The sequence below is a fragment of the Orbicella faveolata genome, unplaced genomic scaffold (assembly GCF_042242905.1).
Source record: "Orbicella faveolata isolate gen_17 unplaced genomic scaffold, um_ofav_v1 contig_46, whole genome shotgun sequence".
NCBI lineage: Eukaryota > Metazoa > Cnidaria > Anthozoa > Scleractinia > Merulinidae > Orbicella > Orbicella faveolata.
Genome location: NW_028301576.1, coordinates 17,300,597 through 17,324,672, shown reverse-complemented (window position 1 = coordinate 17,324,672; position 24,076 = coordinate 17,300,597). Strand labels below are relative to the sequence as shown.

The 24,076-nt window shown below is 39.7% G+C and overlaps 1 protein-coding gene and 1 pseudogene across 2 annotated transcripts in view; one reads left to right on the top strand and one right to left on the bottom strand.

Moving 5' to 3' along the window:
* The window catches only part of LOC110067402 (uncharacterized), an 89,703-nt gene that overhangs the window by 37,514 nt on the left and 28,113 nt on the right, over positions 1-24,076 (bottom strand). Inside the window, exons 9-12 of one of the 2 annotated variants that reach the window (XM_089278620.1) lie at positions 23,784-23,879; positions 22,223-22,266; positions 18,394-20,750; positions 11,214-11,893 (exon numbers count right to left, since the gene is read on the bottom strand). The exons of the other annotated variant lie outside the window; for it this stretch is intronic. Of the exons in view, the coding sequence (XP_089134746.1) occupies positions 11,765-11,893; positions 18,394-20,750; positions 22,223-22,266; positions 23,784-23,879 (2,626 nt within the window). The 3' untranslated portion in view covers positions 11,214-11,764. Of the gene's footprint in view, positions 1-11,213; positions 11,894-18,393; positions 20,751-22,222; positions 22,267-23,783; positions 23,880-24,076 lie in introns of those variants that run through there. 2 annotated transcript variants of the gene reach the window in all.
* On the top strand, positions 3,929-5,724 carry LOC149098697 (uncharacterized; annotated as a pseudogene).

The window sequence follows — 24,076 nt, the reverse complement described above, 5'->3', positions numbered from 1 at the left end:
CCGTCTGTAAGCCTTCAATGGTGGTTGTGAAAAAATGACTCTGGTGGAATCGTCATTTGCCAAGATGTTGTAGTTGCGGCTTAATATCTTATAGACCGGCGTGTATTTGCAATGATAGGTAGTAACCATTGGCACTCCGTTAGTCCCGGTCTGGTTTGCGTTCCTTCCAGTTAATAGAAGAGCTCTTGGTGTAGAGGCTGCCTTGCTTCTTCCCTCCCGTACAAGTTGGACGGGATAACCAAGTTTGGGATGGTAGTTTGAGGCGAAGGTCAGGGACTGAGTGAGGTCATCTTCCGTGCATGAAACCGCTCCAGCCACATCGTCCATGTATCTTTTCTACAGGTCTGGTTTTATTCCGGTATAATCGTGCAACATGTGTTCCTCGACATAGCCATAGTCTCCCTCCATTAACCATGACATAGCCGACAAACAAACAGGCGTAATTCGGGCCGAGCTTACTGCCCATTGCGACACCGCCGATTTGTTTGTAGTGTTCACCGTTGAAAACGAAGGAGTTAAGCGTCAACGCTAGTTCAGCCATACGGAGTAGTGTGTGTGTTGGGGGATCCATGACCTCCCGTTTAAGGGCGCGGAGTCCCTCGTCAATTGGAATGACTGTATACAGAGATTTGATGTCCATTGTGAAAATGAAACGATGTTCACCCCGAAAGCGTAACGAGTTCAATATGGTCAACATGTGGCCAGAGTCCTTCACGTAGCTATCCAGTCCTCTTACAAGAGGTGCTGTAACCTTGTCCAAATACGACGCGAGAAGCTCGGTGAGACATTGACATGCTGAGACGATCGGTCGATCAGGATTGGTTTATGTATTTTTGGAAGCAAATAGAATTTCGACTCCAATCAGTCCTATTACCTTTATAAATCATTATCTTCTTATTGCTAAATATCATATACTTTTCGCAGGCAAAAAATTCGTCAGAGACTCCTAACTTAGGTTTTTCTTGCCTTACTGGAAAATAAAATTAAATGTGAAAGACAAATGGCCATTAAAAACCCTAACTGCAGTAGATACGATACTACGTGGACCACTTTCTGCATTCACGATGCGTGAAGTTTTTTTTTTCCTTTTCTACTTCTCTACTTTTTCGTACAAATGTTAAAATGCCTGATACAGTGTTTCCAATAATGAAAGCCAAGGTGCCATGTTTCCTACTTGTTTCGAGTTTCTGTACTTAACGTTGTATTTTTTTCTTCCGTGTAGTTTAGCCTAAAAGCTTTAGCAATGTAATGTAATTCTGTAGCGTTAGCTTTTTTGTGCTAGTTGTGGGTGTGCGTTATGTTTTAGTACTGAGGTTAGCAGTGCGCTTGTAAATTATTTTTAGGGTTTGTGTTATAAAAAGGTAAAAAAAAAACAGCAGCGTAGCATGCATTGTAAGCGGTGCACTATTAGTATCAGCATCGATTTTGTTAAATTCCGTCTTGACATATCTTTTCTCAAAGGCAAAAATAACTCGTTTTGAGAAAACGAACTTTGAACTTACAGGGAGTAATGCTTTTCAAAATAAAACTTCAATACCTTAAGATTCAAACCCCAAGACAATAAATTCCAAATTTTTACAGAATTTCAGGTAAACCGTCTCCCCCTTAACGGGGTAGAGTGAAACCGGCTCACGGCTGGTCATCTAAATTGAGTGACGCCCGGCTTAACAGATTTATCACAATTGCACTTCTAAACAACTGTTCTTTAATAAGCATCCGGAATGTGGATATAATTTAACAGTTGAAACTTGAATCGAGTGGCCGTATAAACAAGGTAGATTTTAATGGATTATACAAGATGGGATTTCTGAATGTAGCCGTTGACTGTACTAATGAGGAGGCCGCGTTAACGGGGTTTCCTTATTAGGAAATGTATGGGTGTTCCGCCGGGACAAGAAAAAATGGCCGTAATAACAAGGTGACCTTACTAACGAGGTGACCGTAAGACGGGGTTCCACTGTATATAAAATTGAATATTTTTTGATCAAAAACATTTGTTTTCAAATACAGAATATGTCATGTGCCAATTGAAAAATTATTTCATTAGAAACATTCGTTTTTAATTCAGCAAACTTTCATTTTTTGATAGCTTTGACTTGTCATTCAAAGCTAAATAGATCAGCTGCAGTGATAATAACCTGAATAATGAAATCTGGTAAAATACTTTAAAGTCACAAAGGTCACCCTCTGATGGACTAGCGTCCCATCTAGATAGGCACTAATGCAGACTTTGCCTACCTACCATGGTAGGGTGTGTAATTCACTTCACAGAGCACTATGCCTCATTTTAGTTATTTACTTTAGTATATGTAACAAATGGTAAACGCCGTAGCGTGTACTATTGAGTTATGGATGCACGCGGGAGGTTGCTAAGCACGAAAGAAGCGTAAGAGTCGCACGAGGCGATAGCCTCGTGCGACTCTAGCTTCTTGAGTGCTTAGTAAATCTCCCAAGTACATCCATAACTCAATAGTGCACGCTATGGCGTTTACCATTTGTTGCGTTCGACGAAGTGGAACGCAAACCTAATTTTGACCTGTGGCTTTTCAGAGTTGGTCTCTCTGTGCACGGTTCTAGGCCGAAAAAACCACATTCCTGTAAGGACACCAAAATGGCCACCCCGCTTGATTTTTGCAGGGGCATGTCACGGCCAGTAAACTGGTACCGTTTAATGCTAAGACATGTGATAAGACATGTGGCGAACATGTGAGTATGTGAGCAGGCCATGTGAGTTCGTCTTTCCGATGGATCTTTTTTTGACTTCCTTCCATGCAGCCATACGCCTCGCCATTATGTGCTCTCAGCGTTAGATTTTGGCGAATTTAAACGTTTCGACGGTAGCGTTTATCGAAATCTGAGGGAATTGTCCTTGTTTATTAACATGACTTAGCTTTGAGATGATAACCGTGGGAACAGCTACATTTTGATTGCATTTGTTGATTAATTAAGTCGCGACAGATAGCTCAGTCTTTATCCGGTCGAAATTTTATTGTTTGGAATCGGTGGAAAAGTACTCTGAAGGCAAGATCCATAAGACTACTTTATTCATCAGGGGAAATACTCGAATTAGTCGCACGGAGTTTGTTTACGATAAATGACCACGCGAAACGAGCACGCGACTGCAAATGCTAGCTTAAAATAATGTACGTAATTTAAATATTCTATGAAACTTGAGAGACTACAGAAACTGGCAGCGTCACGCAACGTATCAACAAATCGTGACCTGTTCACTAGCATGGACTTTGACACTATGCATATCTGACTGTAAAACCTCGGTTGCTGCTGAAAAATGTTGATTTAGCAATAGGCAAAGGTTGAAAGTCAGCTAGTGAAATCATTTATTTACGGTACATATATATTAAAGTGAGAGCGTCGAACGCACTCTCATAATCTCTGATTACTACTAGTTTTATAACATAACATTGAGACATTGGAACAACAGAAGTCCTTTTATTGAGCTACATCACAAAAAATGTTCGTGTAGTCTTACATGACAAGAGAAAACAAGCGCGCGAAAATTCATTCATGACAACCGACTGCACACCAATAACTCGATAAAGTTTCATCTTCAGACAACTGTGAATACAGTTTCGCATTTCTGGCAAAAGAACGTCGGCCATTACTTTGGAAACAATGTCTGTCAAAAGATTCGCTTTGTAAACATTAACACACACGTCAGCAGCGTACACCCATGGGCAAATAGTAGACGCTAAATTAACCAATCAGAGCGCGCGCTTTGCTTTAGTTATGTTATAAACCACATTAGTGAATAGTGCTTTTTACACATAATTTCTGATTGGTTAACTAAGAGATGATGTAATCAAAGTACTATTCATCTCTGAACAACCAAAGAAAAACAAAATGGCTTCCCATTTTTCTTCGGTTAGAGAATAAAAAATTGTTATCCGCTAGTTATTCAACTTGTTTGATATATACTGAAACAATTATGCACCTCAGTGCCTTTGAAAGTGGTGGATATCAACCTCTGCTCCGGTGAATACATGTACTTGCTAATTATTCACCTCAATTTTGACACAAGTGATGATACTGCTTTGAAGCAAAGCCTAATCACGCAAAGAGAAACAACTGAAGGAAAACCACAGGGGTCTGCAATGCATGCAAATTCTTCAAACATACTGAGTGAAGCGAAGAGCAAAAACAATACTTTGTCTAGTCCAAAAGAAAAATGTTATAAATGTAGTAATTGTAAAAAGTTTTTTCGTAATCCATCCAGCCTCAAGCTACACAGTGCTGTGCACAGTAAAGAAAGGCCTTTTCAATATCACCAGTGTGACAAGGGCTTCAAGACACCTGCCAAGCTGCGGCGACATAATTCTACTGTTCACAGCAATAGGAAGGCTTCACAGTGTGATCAACGCGGTGGGTACTTTAAAACCCGACAAACACTTGCAAATCACTAAGTGGTTCACAGTGATGAACGAACCTTTAAATGCAGTCTGTGCGAGAAGAGCTTCAAGAGATTTGCAGATGTCAAGGAACACGAAAAAACTCACACAGAACGTGAACGACCTTTCAAATGTTCCCAGTGTGAAAGTGCTTTCATGACAGCGAAGAATTATAAACAACATACTCTAACACACAATGAAGAAACACCATTCAAAGATACATTGTGCGGAAAGGGTTCTAGAACTACGGTCATGCTTAGGAACCACAATACAGTGCACAGTGACGAACGACCTTTCAGTTGCGACAAATATGAGAAGCGCTTCAAAACTGCAGCAGAGGTTAAGTTCCACCAGAGAGCACACACTGAAGAAAGGTCCTTTCAATGTAGCCTCTGTGAGAAGTTCTTTAAGACCTTCGAGGATATGAGACAACATAAGAATAAGAACTCATATTGATGTAAGGCCATTCAAGTGTGATCTGTGTGGCAAGTCGTTCAAAGCAAGTAATAAACTAAAGCGGCATAAAACTGTGCACAATGATGAAAGGCCATTTAAATGTTCTGATTGTGAAAAATGTTACAAGACCTTGTCAACTCTGAACATTCATAAACGGGTGCACAATGGTGAAAAACCACATATAAGCTCATTCATTGCGTGGAAAGGGATTTAAACCATCCAGTGAACTGACTAATCATTACCAATGTCACAGCGATGAAAGACCTTAAAAATGCCCCTATTGTGATACAAGATTAAAAAAACTCTATAGCAAACAAAACCATCTTGTTATACACAGTGATGAATTGAGCCATTTCAGTGCAGCTTATGCTCCAAGCCCACCAAAGGGTACATAGCGATGAAAGGCCGTTTAGTTGTAGCTTGTGCGAAAAATCCTTTAAGTCAAAATTTGAATTGAAGAAACACCAAGTTGTACACAGTCAGGAGAGACCATTTGAGTGCTCCTTGTGTAAGATGTGGTTTAAATCATCAGAGCAACTGAAAAAGCACTATAAAACAGTTTCACACTTGAAGTGTTTGGAGGCAATGCAGCAGATAAGAAACCCTTTAAATTCAGTCAATGTGAACTTACCTTTGCATCAATGTCAGACCTGGATGAGCATGGGAAGGTTCACACTCGCAAGAAACTGATCGAGTGTTGGTTATGTGGCCAGATGATTCTAGAGTATAGTCTTTGTTACATTGTTGGAATTTTTGTGCAATTATTGTCTGAGAACAAAACTAGTGAGTAAGGGGTGGGGTGGGGGTCCCTGACCCCATACCACGTGTAGTTATGTCATTCCTCAAAGTCCTTTTGTCAACATCTGCTAACATCTTTGGGTGCTGTAATCAAATGGTTTTATACCCCATCCACACCAACATGCTAAACATCTTTAAAAGTGTTTGAACTAAACAAGGCTAAAAATTAATTACTTATTCCGTACACACCTCACAACTTATCAAGATAAATACCTTTTTGATTAAGATGTTAACCAGGTACCCGGGAGTTTGAAAATTCTTCAGAGCGTAATTGACAGATTGGAAAAACTTAAACTGAGCTAGTTGGTGTGAATGGGGCATTAGTTAGAGATCAACCAGTGGATATTTACGGCAAGTAAACCTTGATTTTCTCTTGGTTACATAACATATCAACATGCCTGGTTGATGGTTTCTTTATTCTCTCAACCTGTTTTCTTATTGGCAATGTACGTGCTGATTTTTCAGGAAGAAATCAGACTTCGATCATACAGACATACACGCCTTCCTATACAATGCGCAGAAAGCGTAGTTTCAAGAAAATCTTGACCCGAAATCTTTCACTCTGCCAAACTTGCCTTAAAACTGTCCAAGTCATTTTCAAACTCAGAGCCTGGTATTGTTGTATTCAATAAAATCAAAGTATACTGATGAATTGCTTGCATACAATCGAAACGTCAGTTTATGTTAACTACAAAGAATACATTTTGTATACTTAGAATCAGTTCATTTTGATGTATTCAAGGAAAAACAAAACAAAACAAAACAAAACAAAACACTCAACGCTGTTGATACAATCCTAAGTGCGTGTAAAGCGTCCTGGAAGCTCACAATTCTCCTCCAGCTTCTCTCACGGAAATCTGTTCACTCCCCAGAACAGATAATCTCGAGGGCACTCAAAGGTCGGGGATGCTCGAATTAAACCAAAGGAGACCAATTTGGGTGTGGCACGAGCTTTAAGATATCACTTGAAACGGAATAGACTATATTACCAATCACTGTCCAGGAAAGGAGGCCGCGCTAGTAGACCGGACTCGGGAGACCGGCGGAATTCGAGTCTAAAAACGGAAATAAGAGCGTTTTGTTTTAAAATATTACTTCAAGTGCACCCTAAAAGATACTTTTAACAGCTAAAGATAGTGGCTTTTCTTCATAAACAACGTAAGTGAGACCAGAATCCTCGATTTATACCCCTTAGCGAGACGGCGAGCGAGCGTCTTTGTCTATTGTCCACACTAAAACGCCCAAACACGCTGATGAAAACGGAGGGTATTGAAAGTGGACGAAATGGACGCGTCGTTTTGGCAACGCTTCGTTTTTAGCGTGGACAGGTGAAAACGGAGGCTTTTAATAAAAGGTGATGAAAAAAGCGTCATATACTGTCGCTTCCATCAGCGTTTTCAGGCGTTTTATAGTGTGGACGAAAGGCGAAAACCCAACAAAAAGTATGCGCTTTCGAATGAAAACGTATTAGTGTGGTTAGGTGGAAACAAAAGGAAAACGCTAGCGGAGGTAAAAATATTCTGCTGCGTTTTGGTTTAGACGAAACCAATGCTTTTAAAAAAACATTAGTGTGGTTGGGACTGAGAGGTCCTAATTTCATTTCGCGATACAGAATGTTAATAAAAGACTAGTAACGAATAAATGAATGTAAAACATTGTACAAGAGAAAAACTTCACACAATGGGCTCAGGACCACGTGTCGTTAACATTTATATACATGCTGGGGACATTTTTCAAGGGGGAACGGGTGGGAGTGGCTGGTATCGGGGTTGCAGAATCAATGGGGAATGCATGCGTGTTCTCGTTCATCTTTCTCACTGCTGTCGCTGTTGGAGAATAACGTATCTTTATCACTTTTCTAGGCAGAAAAACATTACTTGCAATTACAATGAGATACCTGCCTAGAGTGTTTGCCTATATCTCTGCCATAATATTCAAACTCTATCTTTTTGGGGGGTGGGGAGAGGGGGTCTCCAAAAGGGGGGCGGCTAGCTACCCAATCCACTCCCCCAAATCCGCCCCTGCATGCATCATCTTTTCGAAACACATGGTTTTACTCGTCCCAGTACTTTTCATTCTTATTTTGTTGTGCGCTCACCCAAAACGCCCCTTCATTGTCGACAACAAACACAAGATGAACTCTTCCGCGAGTTAGACAAAACTCTTTATTGTGTTTGATTGAAAGTAAATTATTTTGCAAAGGCGCCTGCACACCTCTTTTGCAAAATGTTCATACGGCTAGCTAATTTTTGAAAGGTAATCTTGTCAAAAAGTTCTAAAAGAACTTTGTACATTGAGTTATCTTTTCTTAAAATACAAAATACATGTTTCTAACATATTTACAAATGGACACACAGGCATCAAATCTACAAAAACTATGAATTAAAAGCTTAATCTACGGTCAAGAAGATTTGTCGCTCAAGGTTCAACGAGACAGAAACCTTTATGATGACATTTTACTTTACAGTGACGTCAGTAAACTCTAGAATTTATAGAACAGTGTCCTTGACTACAATAGCTTAACTGGTATTTCATTGCAGATACTCCCACAAGTTCTAGTCAAGAATCATTCATGATATAAACAAGCAAACTGATCAAAACACTAATATCCATTGAAAAACGATTATCGATACACTGAAAAGGGAAAAATTTTTCCAAAATTCATTTCATGAAAGTGAGTGCATGATTCCTTTCCTTGTTTCGGTAATGAAACATCCATGAACATTTGAGAGAACTCGAAAGAGCTGTGCCAACACTCGTCCACGCCTGGTGTTTCGCGTTTTCTCAAAACATCCCCTCTTGTTCAATTTCTAAAATGTACAAAGACAATTTTATCCTGGCGACAGACGACATAATCTTTGACAATGTTCTCAACATGCTCTTGACCATCAAGTCTAATACTTACAACTTAAGCAGAAAACGGTTTAATTACCTGTTGAATACGTAGAAATTAGCAACGAACCTGGCCCGCAGGCACTGAATTGAACAATCGAAAAGCAAAAAAGTAAACTCTACATCCATTCAAAACATTTCGTTCAATGCTGCTACCGTGTTATTGAATCACAAAGTGACCGTCACTTTCTCTTCACTAGCATCTTTTTTTCAATTATTCCAGTTTTCACCTTTCCTCGGGTTATCGTTAATGCACTCAGGTATTTATTAACCATTCTTCAGGTTTGTAAAAAGATTGGCTTGATAAGTAAGCGACGATGACATTGAAACGTCAAAGACTATGTATTTAAAAATGAAATGCTTTACATTATACACTTTAACATTGTATAGGCTCCGATATTCACGACGGAGTGCAAAAAGAAAACTAAGATGCTTTAAGGCTAGCAAATGCACAATGTTAGGCTTGGTTCAAAATATCTCGCTATCGCCGACTCAGTCCACCGCGTTCAAAAGATAGCAGTTGCACATTTTACCACAATACCTTGCGAACTTAACACAACCAACAAACAAACCAACCACAGAAAGTCATATTTTTTCAAGAATTCGTCCTTGTACTAACAACATTGTCTATGTCAGCTTTGAAGTTTTTATAACTTTTCTGTGCGTTTTTATCAGCGTTTTTAGGGTTTTCGTGCGCTAAATATTACAGATAAATGTACTGGTCGCCATCTTTTTCAGTAGAGTGGATTGTGTTTAGTTTGACTGAGGCACCAGTGCAGCTCGACAGTTGATTCAGGCGTCGCGCTATACTCGTGTCCAACTCACTTGTAATTCAGTTCAACTCAGTTCATCATCTGATTATTCTATCATCTGAATTCAGTCGCACTTGCATCTCACTTTAATCCTGTCCTAAAAGCACTGTGTTCAGATCTATGAAAAGTCTAAATAAGCAGGCTCTACACATACATTGACATCGACACAACAGTAGCTGGACTTTTGAATCAACATCCGCGCAAAGACGGGTAGCGCAGAGATTGTCGTGCTGCACTACTCCAGCCCAATGTTGGCAGCAGTAACAAATTTTGACTTAAGGTGGCTCCCTATAGTTTTACGATCGCACGCGCGCTGAGGACGAAAGCTCAACTGATCTGCGCGCGCTCGAAGGAAAACGTCAGTGTTTTTCGATATTTTATTGCGTTAGCATGAGCACAACAAGCAAAACGGACAGTGAATTTTCTCGCGTTTCCTTCGGTGAAATTTCTTAAAACTTGGCAGATTGGTAGTAAATATTTTACTTTAGTCAGAGCTCGTTTTTCAGGGAAATCTATAAGACCAGTTTTTTCGCAGCGTTAAAAGACGTAAATTTGCAAAAATCGAAAAACCTGCCTTTACAAACCCTACTTTTTTCGAGTTTAAAATTCGTGTCCCGCAGGAAGCGATATGCTGTGAAAATTTTCGAAGATTTCAACCAAGGAAATTCAAGAAAATCGTAAGTAAAGCCATAAAAAAGTAAAAAAACATATTTGTTTGAGCATTTCTAATTCAAGACTAAAACCAATAATTTTAACAGAGATGATAGTAAAACATTATTTAATCATTACTTATTTCATGTAATTAGTTTGAGAGGACTGGGTGTAAATACGAATGCAAAAACGGCAATCAAAACATAACACTTGCGCGTGCAACGCCATTTAACAAATGGTAAACGCCATAGCGTGCACTATTGAGTTATGGATGCACGCGGGAGGTTGCTAAGCACGAAAGAAGCGTAAGAGTCGCACGAGGCGATAGCCGAGTGCGACTCTAGCTTCTTGAGTGCTTAGCAAACCTCCCAATTGCATCCATAACTCAATACTGCACGCTATGGCGTTTACCATTTGTTTTATAACATAACATCGATACACTGGAACAACAGAAGTCCTTTTATTGAGCTACATCATAAAAAAAAATGTTCGTGTAGTCTTACATGACAAGAGAAAACAAGCGCGCGAAAATTCATTCATGACAACCGACTGCACACCAATAACTCGATAAAATTTCATCTTCAGACAACTGTGAATACAGTTTCGCATTTCTGGCAGAAGGACGTCGGCCATTACTTTGGAAACAATGTCTGTCAAAAGATTTGCTTTGTAAACATTAGCACACACGTCAGCAGCGTACACCCATGGGCAAATAGTAGACGCTAAATTAACCAATCAGAGCGCGCGCTTTGCTTTAGTTATGTTATAAAAATGATTACCCTATGGAGCCACCTTAATTCATCAATCGAGTTCGCCTCGACTATAGCGCGACGCTTAAACCAGGCCTTAGAAAAAATTGCATCTTCCGAGAACCCTGCATGTCCATATACAAAGTGACAGAAAAGTATCTAAAGATCTTGAATCAAAGCTTTCAAACGAAATAAATGCAATGGGCAACTATTACTCTAAAATCCGTTTACACACAGTGGGCTCGCACAAACACTGCCTAGGTCTGGGACGACCAGAAAATGTTTCAAATTCTCCGATCACACGATTTTTTGCCTGAAAGTAATGAACTTTCTTAGAATTCCGAGACGTTTCTAAAGCTAAAGGTGTCTTGGTTCCACAAGTCGCACAAACCAGTCATCTAAATAAAATTTGTAATGTCTGCAAGATTATCATTTTTTTTTCATCTCTATTTTGATGTGATATCTCCCTGTGCTTACATTGGTTCGTTTCATCGTGGTTCTCCTGTGTTAGATTACATTACTAAGACCCAGTCCTACATGCCTAAGACAAAGCGGTCAAACGAAAAAACTCAAAGCCACTTCCAGTTTTCATTGCCCTGAAATTTTCACATACAAATCTCACATAAAATACAGCGCTGAACAAAAAGTTATGAGGCGACATAACTGGTAAACAACAATTATAAAATTCTGTGTACATATTTGGCGTTCAAAGCTTTAGTGTTCAGTAGTTTTCGCTTCAAAGTAAAGGATTTCAAAACAGATTGAGAGACTTTGTACTTGTTCACTTGACCACTGTGTTTAAGACATGGATGACATAAAAGTACCCATACCACCTTAAGGTCTAGGTGTGTAAACTTCTGACAACTCTTTCCTAGTCATTTGTAATAATCTACTTCCTATGCTGACCATGTGACTGTTCCAGTCTGCCGCTCGTCCTTTTGTTCAATCTCGAATCAGGTCTCTTGCCTGTTTGTTGCTGCAGCTGTTGATCGGATCTGACTTAATCCGATGACCCAGGCTCCCGCTCGTCTTCTGATTCTGCAAATGTCCCAGGATCCATCCAGGGCAACCCCCTCCAGTAGTCCTCAGATGGCCATTTATGTTCAGGTTTGGGGTTCCCTTTCTTGTCCTGCCATAAATCAGAAAACAATGTTACACACCGTTGTCTCTATCAACACACAATGGCCATTACTTGCTAACAAAAACTCTGTAAGCTTTAAAAATGTGCACTGTTTGTCCCTTGTTGATCTTGTTGGAGAAATATGTTTTTTGAAAATAGCAGTGTGTTCGTTCAACTCGCAATAAAACAGCTTTGCTGTAAATATTCTTTGTGAAAAATAAAGATCCCTAATTTACATTGTTTTAAAAGTACTTAAAATCGTTCCCACATTGACATTTTAAAGTATGGTCGAACCACATTGATTAGCTAAATCTTTATATCCCATACGAACTCTTGAAGTAAGACTATGAAGTGCGCAATTTTGTCGGTGCGCCACATGAGAAAGACGAAAGCTACAATACGACGGGTAAAAAGTTCTCCTGAAGTTATAGTTTATCAATCCCCTCCCCCAATTAGCATTTTGACTGCCAATTATTCTCCAAATCGATCCAATAGGAATTAAAGGGATGTAGAATACTGACTGTTTGTTTGTTTCAAAAAAGTTGTCGTTGTTTCACTCAGAAGGGATTGAGTCCAAAGTTGGTTCAGAATAAAAAAACACATAATCCGACGAAATATACAGTGCAGCTCAGATATATCCGAACCAAAATATACGCGTAATTCGCGTCAGCCCAAAACTCGTATACGCGTATGTATATACGCACATACGTGTATGCATATACGCACATACGCGTATAGAGTATATATACGCGTATGCCTGATTAGTGTGTATGAGCTAACCTATTGTTTTTTCTTTTCTTAGCAGGTCATTGTTGTTTTCAATGGCTTAACAGCTTGCCACTGAGCGAGAAAGAGTTTTCTTTATTTTGAATACGCGTATACAGTATACGCGCGTATGCCTTCAGACTAGACTGACTTAGGCCCAGTTCAGATGCCGAACTTTTCATGAGCCGAACTTAATTCGAATTTGGACCGACCCAAATTATCAAAAGTACACCTGTTGATTCAGACGTCGAACTTAATTCGCCGAACTTTATTTAGTTTAAACCAAAACACATCGAAATGGCAGCGATTTTCAGGCAAAGTAAAAACTGCTTGTAAAATACGTTATAATAATTTAGACATTAGGTTCGGCTCATGAAAAGTTCGACGTCTGAATCAAAGCCGTTCCAAAGCCGAAATTCCCGGCTGAGCTAGGCGGGAAGAACGGCTGGGCCGTTCCAAATTCAAATAGCCGTTCTTAACTGATTCAGACGCCGAACTTTTCATGTGTTTAATTCAATGTATTTGGTTCGGCTCATGAAAAGTTCGGCGTCTGAACTGGGCCTTATTAGCAAAATGTTAGTTGAAACTAACATTTTGCAATTGAGCACTTGACAGAAAATTAACTGACTGAATATAATTAAAAGAGAGAGTATTTTGCCGTTAAATAAAAAATTTACCCGTTTGTTTGTCAAATAGAACCGGGGATACATGCTTCAACAATCCCATCTTCATGGAACAAACACAACTGAAAGATAACTTTTTCGACACAAAGTAAACACGGTCCAAGCAAGCGCGCGACTTGGAAACGTGTGCCGAAACACACAACTTTTCCTTGAAGAAAATTAAAAATAACAAAATGTGAGCGGCGCACCATACAAACTTCAATAAACAATTCTTTCGTCGGGGAAAGAGTATTTTACCATTTGAATGAACGGTTTGTGTCAGAAATAACCGGGGATATCATTTTCTCGACAAGGTTTTCGGAACGCTTCAAACAGTAAACATTCTCGCAAGCGACTTGCCGACGCATGCCGAAACACAGAACGTTTCCTCTAAGAAAAAATAACTAAACATGAGCGACGCGCCAGCGAAACTTTGATAAACAATTATTTGGCTGAAGAAAGAGCATTTTATCGTTTGAATGAACGGTTTGTGTCAAATATAACCGGAGATATCATTTTTTCGACAAGGTCTTCAGAACGCTTCACACAGTAAACATCTCGCAAGCGACTTGCCGACACGTGCCTAAACACGAACTTTTCCTTGAAGAAAAAATAACTAAACGTGAGCAACGCGCCATAGAAACTTTGATAAACAATTATTTGGCTAAAGAAAGAGCATTTTACCGTTTGAATGAACGATTTGTGCCAAATAAAACCGGAGATATTATTTTTTCAACGAAGATCTTCAGAACGGTTCAGACAATAAACACTTCCCAAACGACTTGCCGACGCGTCCCGAAACACAGAACTTTTCCTTGAAGAAAAAATAACTAAACGTGAGCGGCGCGCCATAGAAACTTTGATAAACAATTTTTTTCGTCAAGGAAAGAGCATTTCACCGTTTAAATCAACGATTTGTGTCAAATAAAACCGGAGATATCATTTTTTCAACGAAGATCTTCAGAACGGTTGAATACTTCCCAAACGACTTGCCGACGCGTGCCAAAACACAGAACTTTTCCTTGAAGAAAAAAGAACTAAACGTGAGCGGCACACCATAGAAACTTTGATAAACAATTTTTTTCGTTAAGGAAAGATTATTCTACCATTTGAATGAATGATCTGTGTCAAATATAACCGGAGATATAATTTTTTCGACTAGGATCTTCAGAACGCTTAATTCAGACGAACATTCGCAAACGACTTGCCGACACGTGCCGAAACACAGATCTTTGCTTGTAAAAACATTAAGTTCACGTGTTAAAATAGGGAGTTCAAGCGACTGTTTCAATTTTCTTCCCATTTTTGGTAGCTTAAGATCAAGCAAGTGTTAATAAACGGTTGTTTGTCGGTGAATTTGTGAAGTGATCGAAAACTCGCAATGTGATAGCTTTCATTGATCGGCAGGACGTTTTAACAACATGCAAATTTCGCTTTGAAGCCTTTTTCATTCCTAGAAATGTAATGTCCTTTGTTTGACCAACAATGCTTCACATAAAGAAACTTATGGGAATGCATAACAAAGAGACATATACGCGCGTATATACGCGCATATGTGCGCGTATATATGCGTATATGTGCGCGTATTAACATACGCGTATACGCAAAATACGCTCGTATAATACGCGTATGCGTAGTTCGCATATATCTGAGCTGCACTGTAGCTATCTGCGACAGTATATGTTTTCAGAACGTTTTGCATTGAGAGGAGGATGTGTTTGGTCCTCAAACCAAACTTGTGAAACGTACTATAATAGGAGTGGACTGGGAATAGTCTAAGTAGATGTACGGGCACCTTTGGACTTGGGGGGGGGGGGGGGGGGGGGGGGCAGTGACCTTGTTGCCCAAAAAAAATTACACAATGCCCTAAAACGTGAGAGTTGTTCAAACGCAATCAAATCGTAGTAGAAACAAAAACGTTCACAATTCCCACGTTATTCTAAAAAAAAAAAAATTATTTTGAAACCTCGCATACTCTATTTACCTTGATCGACAGCCTAGTAAAATCAGAAACTTAAAAAAGAAAAACTTAATTCTTCCTCGTACGAAAAGTTCAAGAAAAATTTAAAAACGGCTCTTTTCAGAGCCACCACAGAAACAAAAGTCTTAGTCTTCGTTTGGTTTGATTGTTTTATCGTTTTGTTGAGGGAAATAATGTCCATATAGTGGATTTCTATGATACACATTTAAACGATATATGGCTTTTCCAAAACAGAATACCTGGGTCCTTATATCATTTGACCCTAACTCCGTTTTGACAAGGCGAAAGTCAGAGAAAGTAGCCTACAAGTCATGTGCTGTAGGTCACCAAGGAAATTAAATCCCTTAAGCCTGATTTAAAGCTGCTATGTAAAAACAGTTTCATGGCCTTAATTGACTTCTTGTTTTATATCATGACATTTTGGTAGCGTTTTTTATACTAAAGAACATTTTTCCTTTTATCATTATTATTGTAGATATGTCTGAATTTATGAAAACCGTGTCAAATTTGGGGCAAAACTTTCGCGCCTGCCTGCCGGCGATAGCCGGAAGGGAGGCCTTTGCGGTGCTTGAAAAGCCAGGGGAGCTTCCGTCAAGGAGCGTGGGGGAAGATAGCCCTGGGACCTGGTTACCAGCTGATACCAAGTGGGCCTGTCAGGACCTATCCCCAGGGGGGTGTGGTGGGTCACAGAGAGAGGCACTTTCCTCAGTTAAAACCGCTCATTTTCTTTGCAGGACAGCCTTGGCCAGCAATGCCGTGTAGTCTTAGGGGCTGGCAGCCAGCCAAGCCAGACACAAGCAAGGTGGGTGAGTAGGCTGTGTGTTGACAGACTGCCTGTGGTTGATCGAGTGAAAAAGCCTGCGTATTTTCGTGGAAAAGTGTCAGGGTGGTTGTGTTGAAATTAGCACGGTTTTCATAAATCCAGACATAAATAGTTTCTGAAAAACCTTTGAGAGGATGAATGGCCTTGACTACCTTTCAGAATGTTTTCTCCCGAGTACTTTTGCCCCAGTCATCAGCGCTTAGCCCGAAAATTTCCAAAACTGGAGGGGCCGCAGCCCTCCCCCCCTCCCAACACCCGCCCCCCGCCAGTACGCCTACGAGCCGATGAGACCGAAGACGAGGGTTTTGTGTTACAGGGGAGGGTGGGTGTTGCGTTCCACTTCCTGAGAACTATTCACGAATTCTCCCAATAGAATGTCCATGATGCGGACTGAGTTCTTTCAGTGTAAGAATTCTTTCATGGACTTGTTTTTCCCAAACTGAGTCAGTTGAGGAAGGTTTAAAGTCAAACACCTAAAGTTCGATGCCCCAGTCTTCAAGAAATCCAACCTCCTTCGCAGACGTTTTCAGGGTCAGTCCCAAACTCCATCTCATGAAGAAGTAGTGTGGTGCTGACCTCTTTAAAACGTCTGCAATGGAGAACAGAAGCGAGCCGAGCAGGATCAAAATGCCATTCACCACCTGGATGTTTTTCTGTCGGCGAATTTCCCACACACTGTTCTTTATTTTTTGGAAGAAAGTTCACGAGTCGGTTAAAACATCACTGCTGAAACAGACTTTTACGAATGTACAGTCTGTTACATCACGAACTCTCGTGTATATCAGAATTCTCTTAGCATGAATAGATTTCAAGCTTGGAAATCTTAAGTTCGCAAATTTCAGGAGTTTTCTGGCGTTGAAATGTCGACCAATCGAAAAAGAAATCTGAAAAAGGCTTTCAAAAATTTGTGACCTCTGTTATGCCACGGGCTTTGATACTTGGCTCTTGGATGTTCGAGGGCACAGTGATGTGGAAAGAAAACAGTGAAACAGAAAGCGAAGGATTTCCTCCCTGACCCAAAAGAGAAGTTAGAGAAAAGTGTAAGAGGCTGATACGGTTGACTTGAACACTTTCCAAGATTGCATGATCGAAGCCAAGACAAGGTGTTCATATTAAAAAAAAACTATTTGCTTTATTGATTCCAAGAGTTATGTTTCCTCTACGTCTAGGATTGGCTCTTATCGGATGTTCGAGCTCTCTTTCAAAGTGAAATAAGCACCAGTAAAATTTCCGACGATTATCAAAACCTAAACGAGCGCTACAACCAAATACGATGAGTGGTTTCTGTTCAAGTCATAGAATGAAACCATGCGATTACATGTAACTTGATTTCACTTTTTAAATTTGAAACAAGGTTCTTCTGACGTAAACAAGTTTCATTCAAATGGTTTCCTAAAATTTAATTTCAAATTTAACAGATAAAATATAAATTTTAGCAAAATAGAATGCATCTGTTTTAGTTTTTCAAAGCGTTTTACTACGTTTACAACCTAAGCACTCGTAGCATTTTCTCTGAATACCCTACTATGATTTATTTTTATTTGAACCAAAAGCCAACCTTTTCCACCAACTGATTCCCTTTGAAAAAGTGTTTCATTTTTAATTTTTCTTTAACATCTACTTTCGACAAACATTCACCCAACATTGTGTATTATTATCATTGATGAATTCAGTTCTCTATAAATCCAACTCTAAAACACAAGCAGAAAAGATAACAAACCTGACTGTATCACGAGCGACAAAACGTTAAGACATTTAACTTTAAAGAAAGCTGCACAAGAAGCAGTTGCCAGAAAGTAAATGTATTTCTATTGCAGGGCGGAATAAGTCTCCGTCATGAAATGACGTTTCAGGATAAATATAAAACTTAAACTGATAAATGACTTTTAACTCTAACTCGCTTACATGCCGTGAAGAATTAAAAATGCCGAGCAACGTGCAATAGAGTATCAGACAAGCGAGACAACTGCAAAGCAGTGTACCAGCAAAACAAACAGGTTTACAGTAGAGCCACAACAATGTACGCATTGAAACTAAAATAGATATTGCATCCCGATATTACATGAAAAATTAACGCTTTAGTCTGAGTTTCACCAGAAAAAAAAAAACTTGGACTGATTTATAGCATTTTTTTTATCCCCAAAACTTAAAATACTTAACTGAACGCTCGTTCGGCAAAACAAGAAAACAAAACACATAGCGAAATCAAAAGCTCAGCAATATCTAGTATCACAGTAAAAATGTTGAAACAAATGGTAACAAAAATCACAAAACTTACATGGTACTTTGACCGCAAGTCGCTGATCTTGGTCTGACGCACAGCTTCACTCAAATCATTCACTTGTTTCTTTGTCATCTGAACAGCATCAAGGAACAGCTTATCCAGGTAAGGAACACAGCTGAGATGTCGCGTGACATCACTTACTCCTTCACCAAGAGGGTTATTAGACAAGTCGAGACAAGACAAGCTAGGAGTCTGGTACAGAGATCTGGCGATGACAGCAGCATGCTTGGCTGTCAAATTGATCTCCGTAAGTTCTAACACATCGAGTCTGTTTGTAAAGTTAATACGTGAGACCAGGGTATCCACCAACACAGGATCAGTGAAAGGTCGCAACCCTCTGATGAGTATAATTCGTGGGGATGCCACAAAAGATAGAACGTCAGTGAGCGTCTTCATCGTTTGCCTTTCGATAACACCGACAACAATTCTCCAGACACTGGAGAGACAATGTTGAGTACCCTGAGTATCAGCAGTGCTGTTCTCAGTCAAACACAAAGCGTTACTGTCGTCTTCTTCATTTGACGTCTGGTCATCAACTGGCTTCTTCTTCTGAGTACACTCTGACGATGAAGTAAGCTTCCTTAACATTTCAGTGGGAAATGGGTCCAACACTACCCGAATCTCAGCAAAGTAAAGGTATACCTTCCCTTCTTTCTTCAGACCAATAACATTTACAGCTCGAAATGAATACTTCTTTAGGAAATGCGAAACTTTCTTTTCGCCCGAACAGCATACAACAACTGGACTGAGGTCTTCTAGTACACTGATAAGGTCTTGATAGCTTTGCTCAGTAGGTAGGTCGCTAGGGAAGAAAATTAACTCTGGCGCCGCAGCAGATTTTAGCAAGTGCTCGTTGGCAACGCTATGCAGCTGGTCAGAATCAATTAACAAAACACCACCAACGTAAGACAAAAACATAGGATAGTGACCTCGCCTCTTCTCAGCAGAGCAGGAAAAGAAGCCATGTGAAATAAGAGTTAGAAACTGGCGTTGATTGTTAGACAAATCTTTAATACAAGGTATCTCAGTGAATTTGTACTCTGTCAGACCTTCCTTCTTTCCCACGATCCCCAGATGATTCAGAATATCGTATGCCGCATCTGCTGACAGCTTATAGGCAAATCTGATAACTTCAATCATCTTGACAATCTTTTCAAATGATTCAACTTGGGTCAGACAGGTTGTACTTGTTTCTTTCAACAACTCCTCCTTCAGATAAAACGCAGCCAGGAACTCTTGTACTGATTTATGAATAAAGTATACAGCTTCCTCAGGTTCAAGACTTGAAACATTAAGTACATGAAACAAACCGACTTCAATTAATTTCGTCATTAAACTGCTGTCGGGCAGTTTGCTTAAAGGAAAAGAAAGATTATCCTCTAAAAGTGCATCAAAGGCAAGCTTGCCTAATATACAAAGCTCTTCTTTGTAGTCGTCTATTTTTCTGAACTGCTTTGGTTTTGGATCTTTTGCGACTGCGTGGTGCAGGAAGGTTTGAAGGAACTGTTTGTAAATGTCGGCCCGTGATTTTAGTAGTTCTCTCAGGTGGTTTTCCTTCCAAACTAAGCAGAGCATCATCAGGAGAAGAGGGATTTCGGCCATGTCTCTCAAATCTTTTTCGTGCAAGTGGCTTACAAACTTTTCAACATCTTGCCGATCTCTTAGAAACTTGCTTGCAAACACTTTGACTTGATCGTTACTCTTGAAACCGTTTATTTCAAATTGAACGTGGCTGGGCGATATTAACTCTTCAGCTTTCTCTTGTCGGGTCGTAATAATTACGTGGATTTCCCTCAGTAGCGTGCCCTCCCAAATGTCACGGACAGGTGATTGTTCTCCAGAACAGAAGTACTCATCATAGCCATCCAAAATGAGTAACACCTTTTCTTGATTATGAAGTATGTAATCATAGACACCGTCAACTGAAACCATTTCATCACCAGCCAGCAGTTTGGAAGCTCTTAGAACATCACGGATGTCTTTCAAATCACGTACATCTCGCAACTTAACCAGAAGCACAACATCAAACTTCATTAGGATTCCTTTCCTCTGATTCGACCAGTCGAAAGCAGTTTTTTGAGAAAATGTGCTTTTCCCAATGCCCGGCCGGCCATAAACCAGAAGTCGCTTTGGATTAGGATGATGATTGTCGCCCTTGAATATGTCAGTGTAGTCTTCAAGTTTTTCTTGTGTCACTCCACTGGGTTTCCTGTCATCCCTGACCCAGGATAATTGCGTGTAGATGTCATCAATATGAATGGCTGAGGCTGGTTTCCATGGGATGATCTTGACTTTACTGAAGGTGTTATAACGAGAATGTAGTTGTTTTTGACACTCCTCTACAAACGGTTCTGTACGAAAGAGAAGAGAAATGAGTTGAAAATTAGAGGACTTGGGCCCAATTTTGACGAATTAGTTATGACGAATTTACTTCAAAGAACCGACTAATTAAACACATGATTTGCTCCCGTACACTATTGAAAGGAAGAGATCTGAGGAACGCTGCTAATTGGCTGAAAGTCTGTCAGTCGAATCTTAGTCCAGTTCTGCCAGACCTTTCTCAGCCTTCTCCTATTTCAATTAGGCACATTACGCAAAATTACAATTTGAAATGTTCCCGTTAATAAGGTGACATGAAGGAGAGAATTTTTATTCTCCGATAAGTTACTTATACTTTATTATATGTTAATAATAAAGTATAAGTAACTATTATTGTTTTTGTAGATGAAATCTGATCTCGAAGAATTGAAGGTTTACTAATTTAGAGGTTTTCTTTTTATCATTATATTGTCATCAGACAATTAAAATGACTTTTTTTGAGTATATGATATCTGATATGACGTCAATCAAAGACCAATGAAACTTCACATTAATGTAACGGAGGCAAGACTATCAAAAGGCTTTTGGAAAAGTGAGCTAGTCTTGTTTGCTATGGTCCCCCAAAGCTGTATCGAAACACTCACAATATAGATCTTCCGGCGTAAAATTCGCTGTAACCCGTTTTCGAATACTCTTGTAACACTGTTAGGAGGAAAACTTTCCTCAGCATAATATGTTACAGTTTTCCCAAGGTGGCTGACAAAATGGACAAATAGGACAACATTTTCTTCTTATCTGGTAAACTTAGCAGCCAAAACTGGTGGAGACTGATCTGCTCAAAAATCGAACCAACTGTAGAGAAATAACTGTGACTTCAGCATCCAGCATGCGTACAACGAAATTGCAGCCTTGAGGTCAATTGAAGGTGTGCGTACACAGTACATATAAAATTGTACCCCTTGGCCGATATAGTGCATCTATATTACAATACGTTAAGTTTTCTTTCTCCCAGTTTTCTACTGCTATGAAACATGGAATGAAATTTTAACATAAACATATCAAATGGAGCTATTGTGAAGTACTATGAATCGATCATCCTGTCCGAATTCGTGGATATGGTAACCAATTGTCTTATTTTTTTTACATGTCGTAGTTTCAAAAAAGTTTCCTTGTCCCCTCCTCCAGTTCAACCCACTTCCCCACCAAATTTCAAAACCAAACATCCTACACACTTTCCGGGCACTTTTTTCATCAGGTACCTCCCTCCAATCAAGACTAGAATTTTTTTCACTATTCAGTTTGCACTAGTCGATGCCTTTAAAACCAAATCATCACTTTTGCATCTGATATTTCCTGCTCATTAATGTCTGCAGTAACTCAACTGAAAACGTTCTTAAGTATTCAGGCAAAAACAGACGGGTAAATTTGACTAAATTTCACCGATCAAGTCATTTACTACTACGTCTCGAGGACATTTCTAAATAATAAAGGACTCATTTCTCACCTTTCTTCACTGGAAATTCCATCACTTCGTGGCCAGCAAGATGCCTAAGATTCAAGATAACGTTGTTTTATTAACTTTTTATTAACTTACCAATGAATTATTTTTGTTTCTGGTTACTGACCTCCCACCCATCTATCCTGTATGACAGCCTTAGTTATAGAAAGAGGCTGTACATTAACGGCCCATTAACTGATCTTTTCGAGCGGTTGCTAAGGAAAATTTTACCCTCATATAACCTCGTCATTTTTAGTTAGTTCAATGTTATTTCATGTATTTTTACTTTTTCATGATCAGTAACACCAGTGCTGACGTCATCAGGCCACGCCCATGGTCATGTGACTGATTCAGACAAAATGCAAAGGCTCCCAGGTAAATTACGTCATCGGGATTTTGTTCATTGATTTAATATTTTAATTTTAATCTTCATAACGCTATACATAGATTTTGTTTCATTTCTTAAAGGCCAGATTTTGAGAGAAATTCAAAATATTGAAAAATTCGTAATTTTCTGGGAAAAGTACGATTTCACAAAAGCAATGCATAGGTATGTTTCCAACGTTGGCTTTAATCGAAACTCGGCGAAAAAGACCGATAAACCGCGTTTCCTTTGACATTCAACGAAACCGAAAGTAACCCTGATATATATTGGAAGTTACCCCCATCAGCGCGCGGCAGTTCACACTAGCAGCGCAATTCGGTAAGATCAGACGAAGTACACGAAAGCCACACGGAGTTGGTTTTCTCTCTTTTTATCCTCTTGTCTTTCTCTTATTTTGTTTTTGCTTGTACTGTTTTACTTTGCATTTTGTGAAACACAAAGAAAAAAACATCTAAAATGAAAGCGATATTGCAATTTGTTGAGTTGCTTTTATTTTCCGCGCTCAGAACCCCGGGGGGAGGGGTACTCCCAGAAAAATTGGGTGGGGGTGTGGGGTCCGCTTCCCAAAACCCTTACCCTATTTATGACCAAAATCTGCGATTTTCCCTACCCTATTTATGACCTGAACAGAAATTCCATACCCTATTTATGGCCGTTGCGGCTAGCACAGTTGTTCTAAACATAATTTATGAGGGCTTTCGTTGATGATCTTATCGATAATGATGAAAAAGTAGCTTCTTCTAAAAAACATAGTAAATTCAAGACCAGAGTGCAAAAACCATACCCTATTTCTGACGAAAATGGCCAAAATCGATGCCCTATTTATGACCAAAACGGCTGAAAAACCATACTTTTTAGGGCCGCACATACCTGTTTAGCCCATATAAGGGAGTACCTCCCGGGGCTCAGGCTCACGTTAGTAATTGGAAGTGAAATTTCACTTCCTTAGCAACGCGCGCGAGCGCGCGCAAGGATCGGTTAATGGGCCCTTGATGAGAAAGGGTATAGTTAGTTTGTAGTCTCCCTATGGTCTCTTTATCAATTGACCTTGTAAAGATTGTTTGATAGAAATACATATGCGATTTAACCCGAGATTAATGCCCAGATGTGTGAATCTCTTATGGAAGAAAGAAAAAACTGATTAAGTTGTAAATTAACAACTTCAAAGGAAATGTAAATTACCTTGATTGGCATTTATAGCAAAGAAGGAAGTCAGGGCACTTATAGCAGCAAAATCGTCTCCCAAGTATAAAACCTTTACAATCACCACACTTGAATCTGAAACAATGGAACGTGAATTACATTATTAGAGCTTGTAAGCTTGAACATGGCATTTAAGCGAGTTGGTCGGAAAGTCGGTCGGTCGGGCAGGCAGGCAGGCAGGCAGGCAGGCAGGCAGGCAGGCAGGCAGGCAGGCAGGCAGGCAGGCAGGCAGGCAGGTGGTGGGAGCAAAAGAAGTTTATTTCAAACAAAAA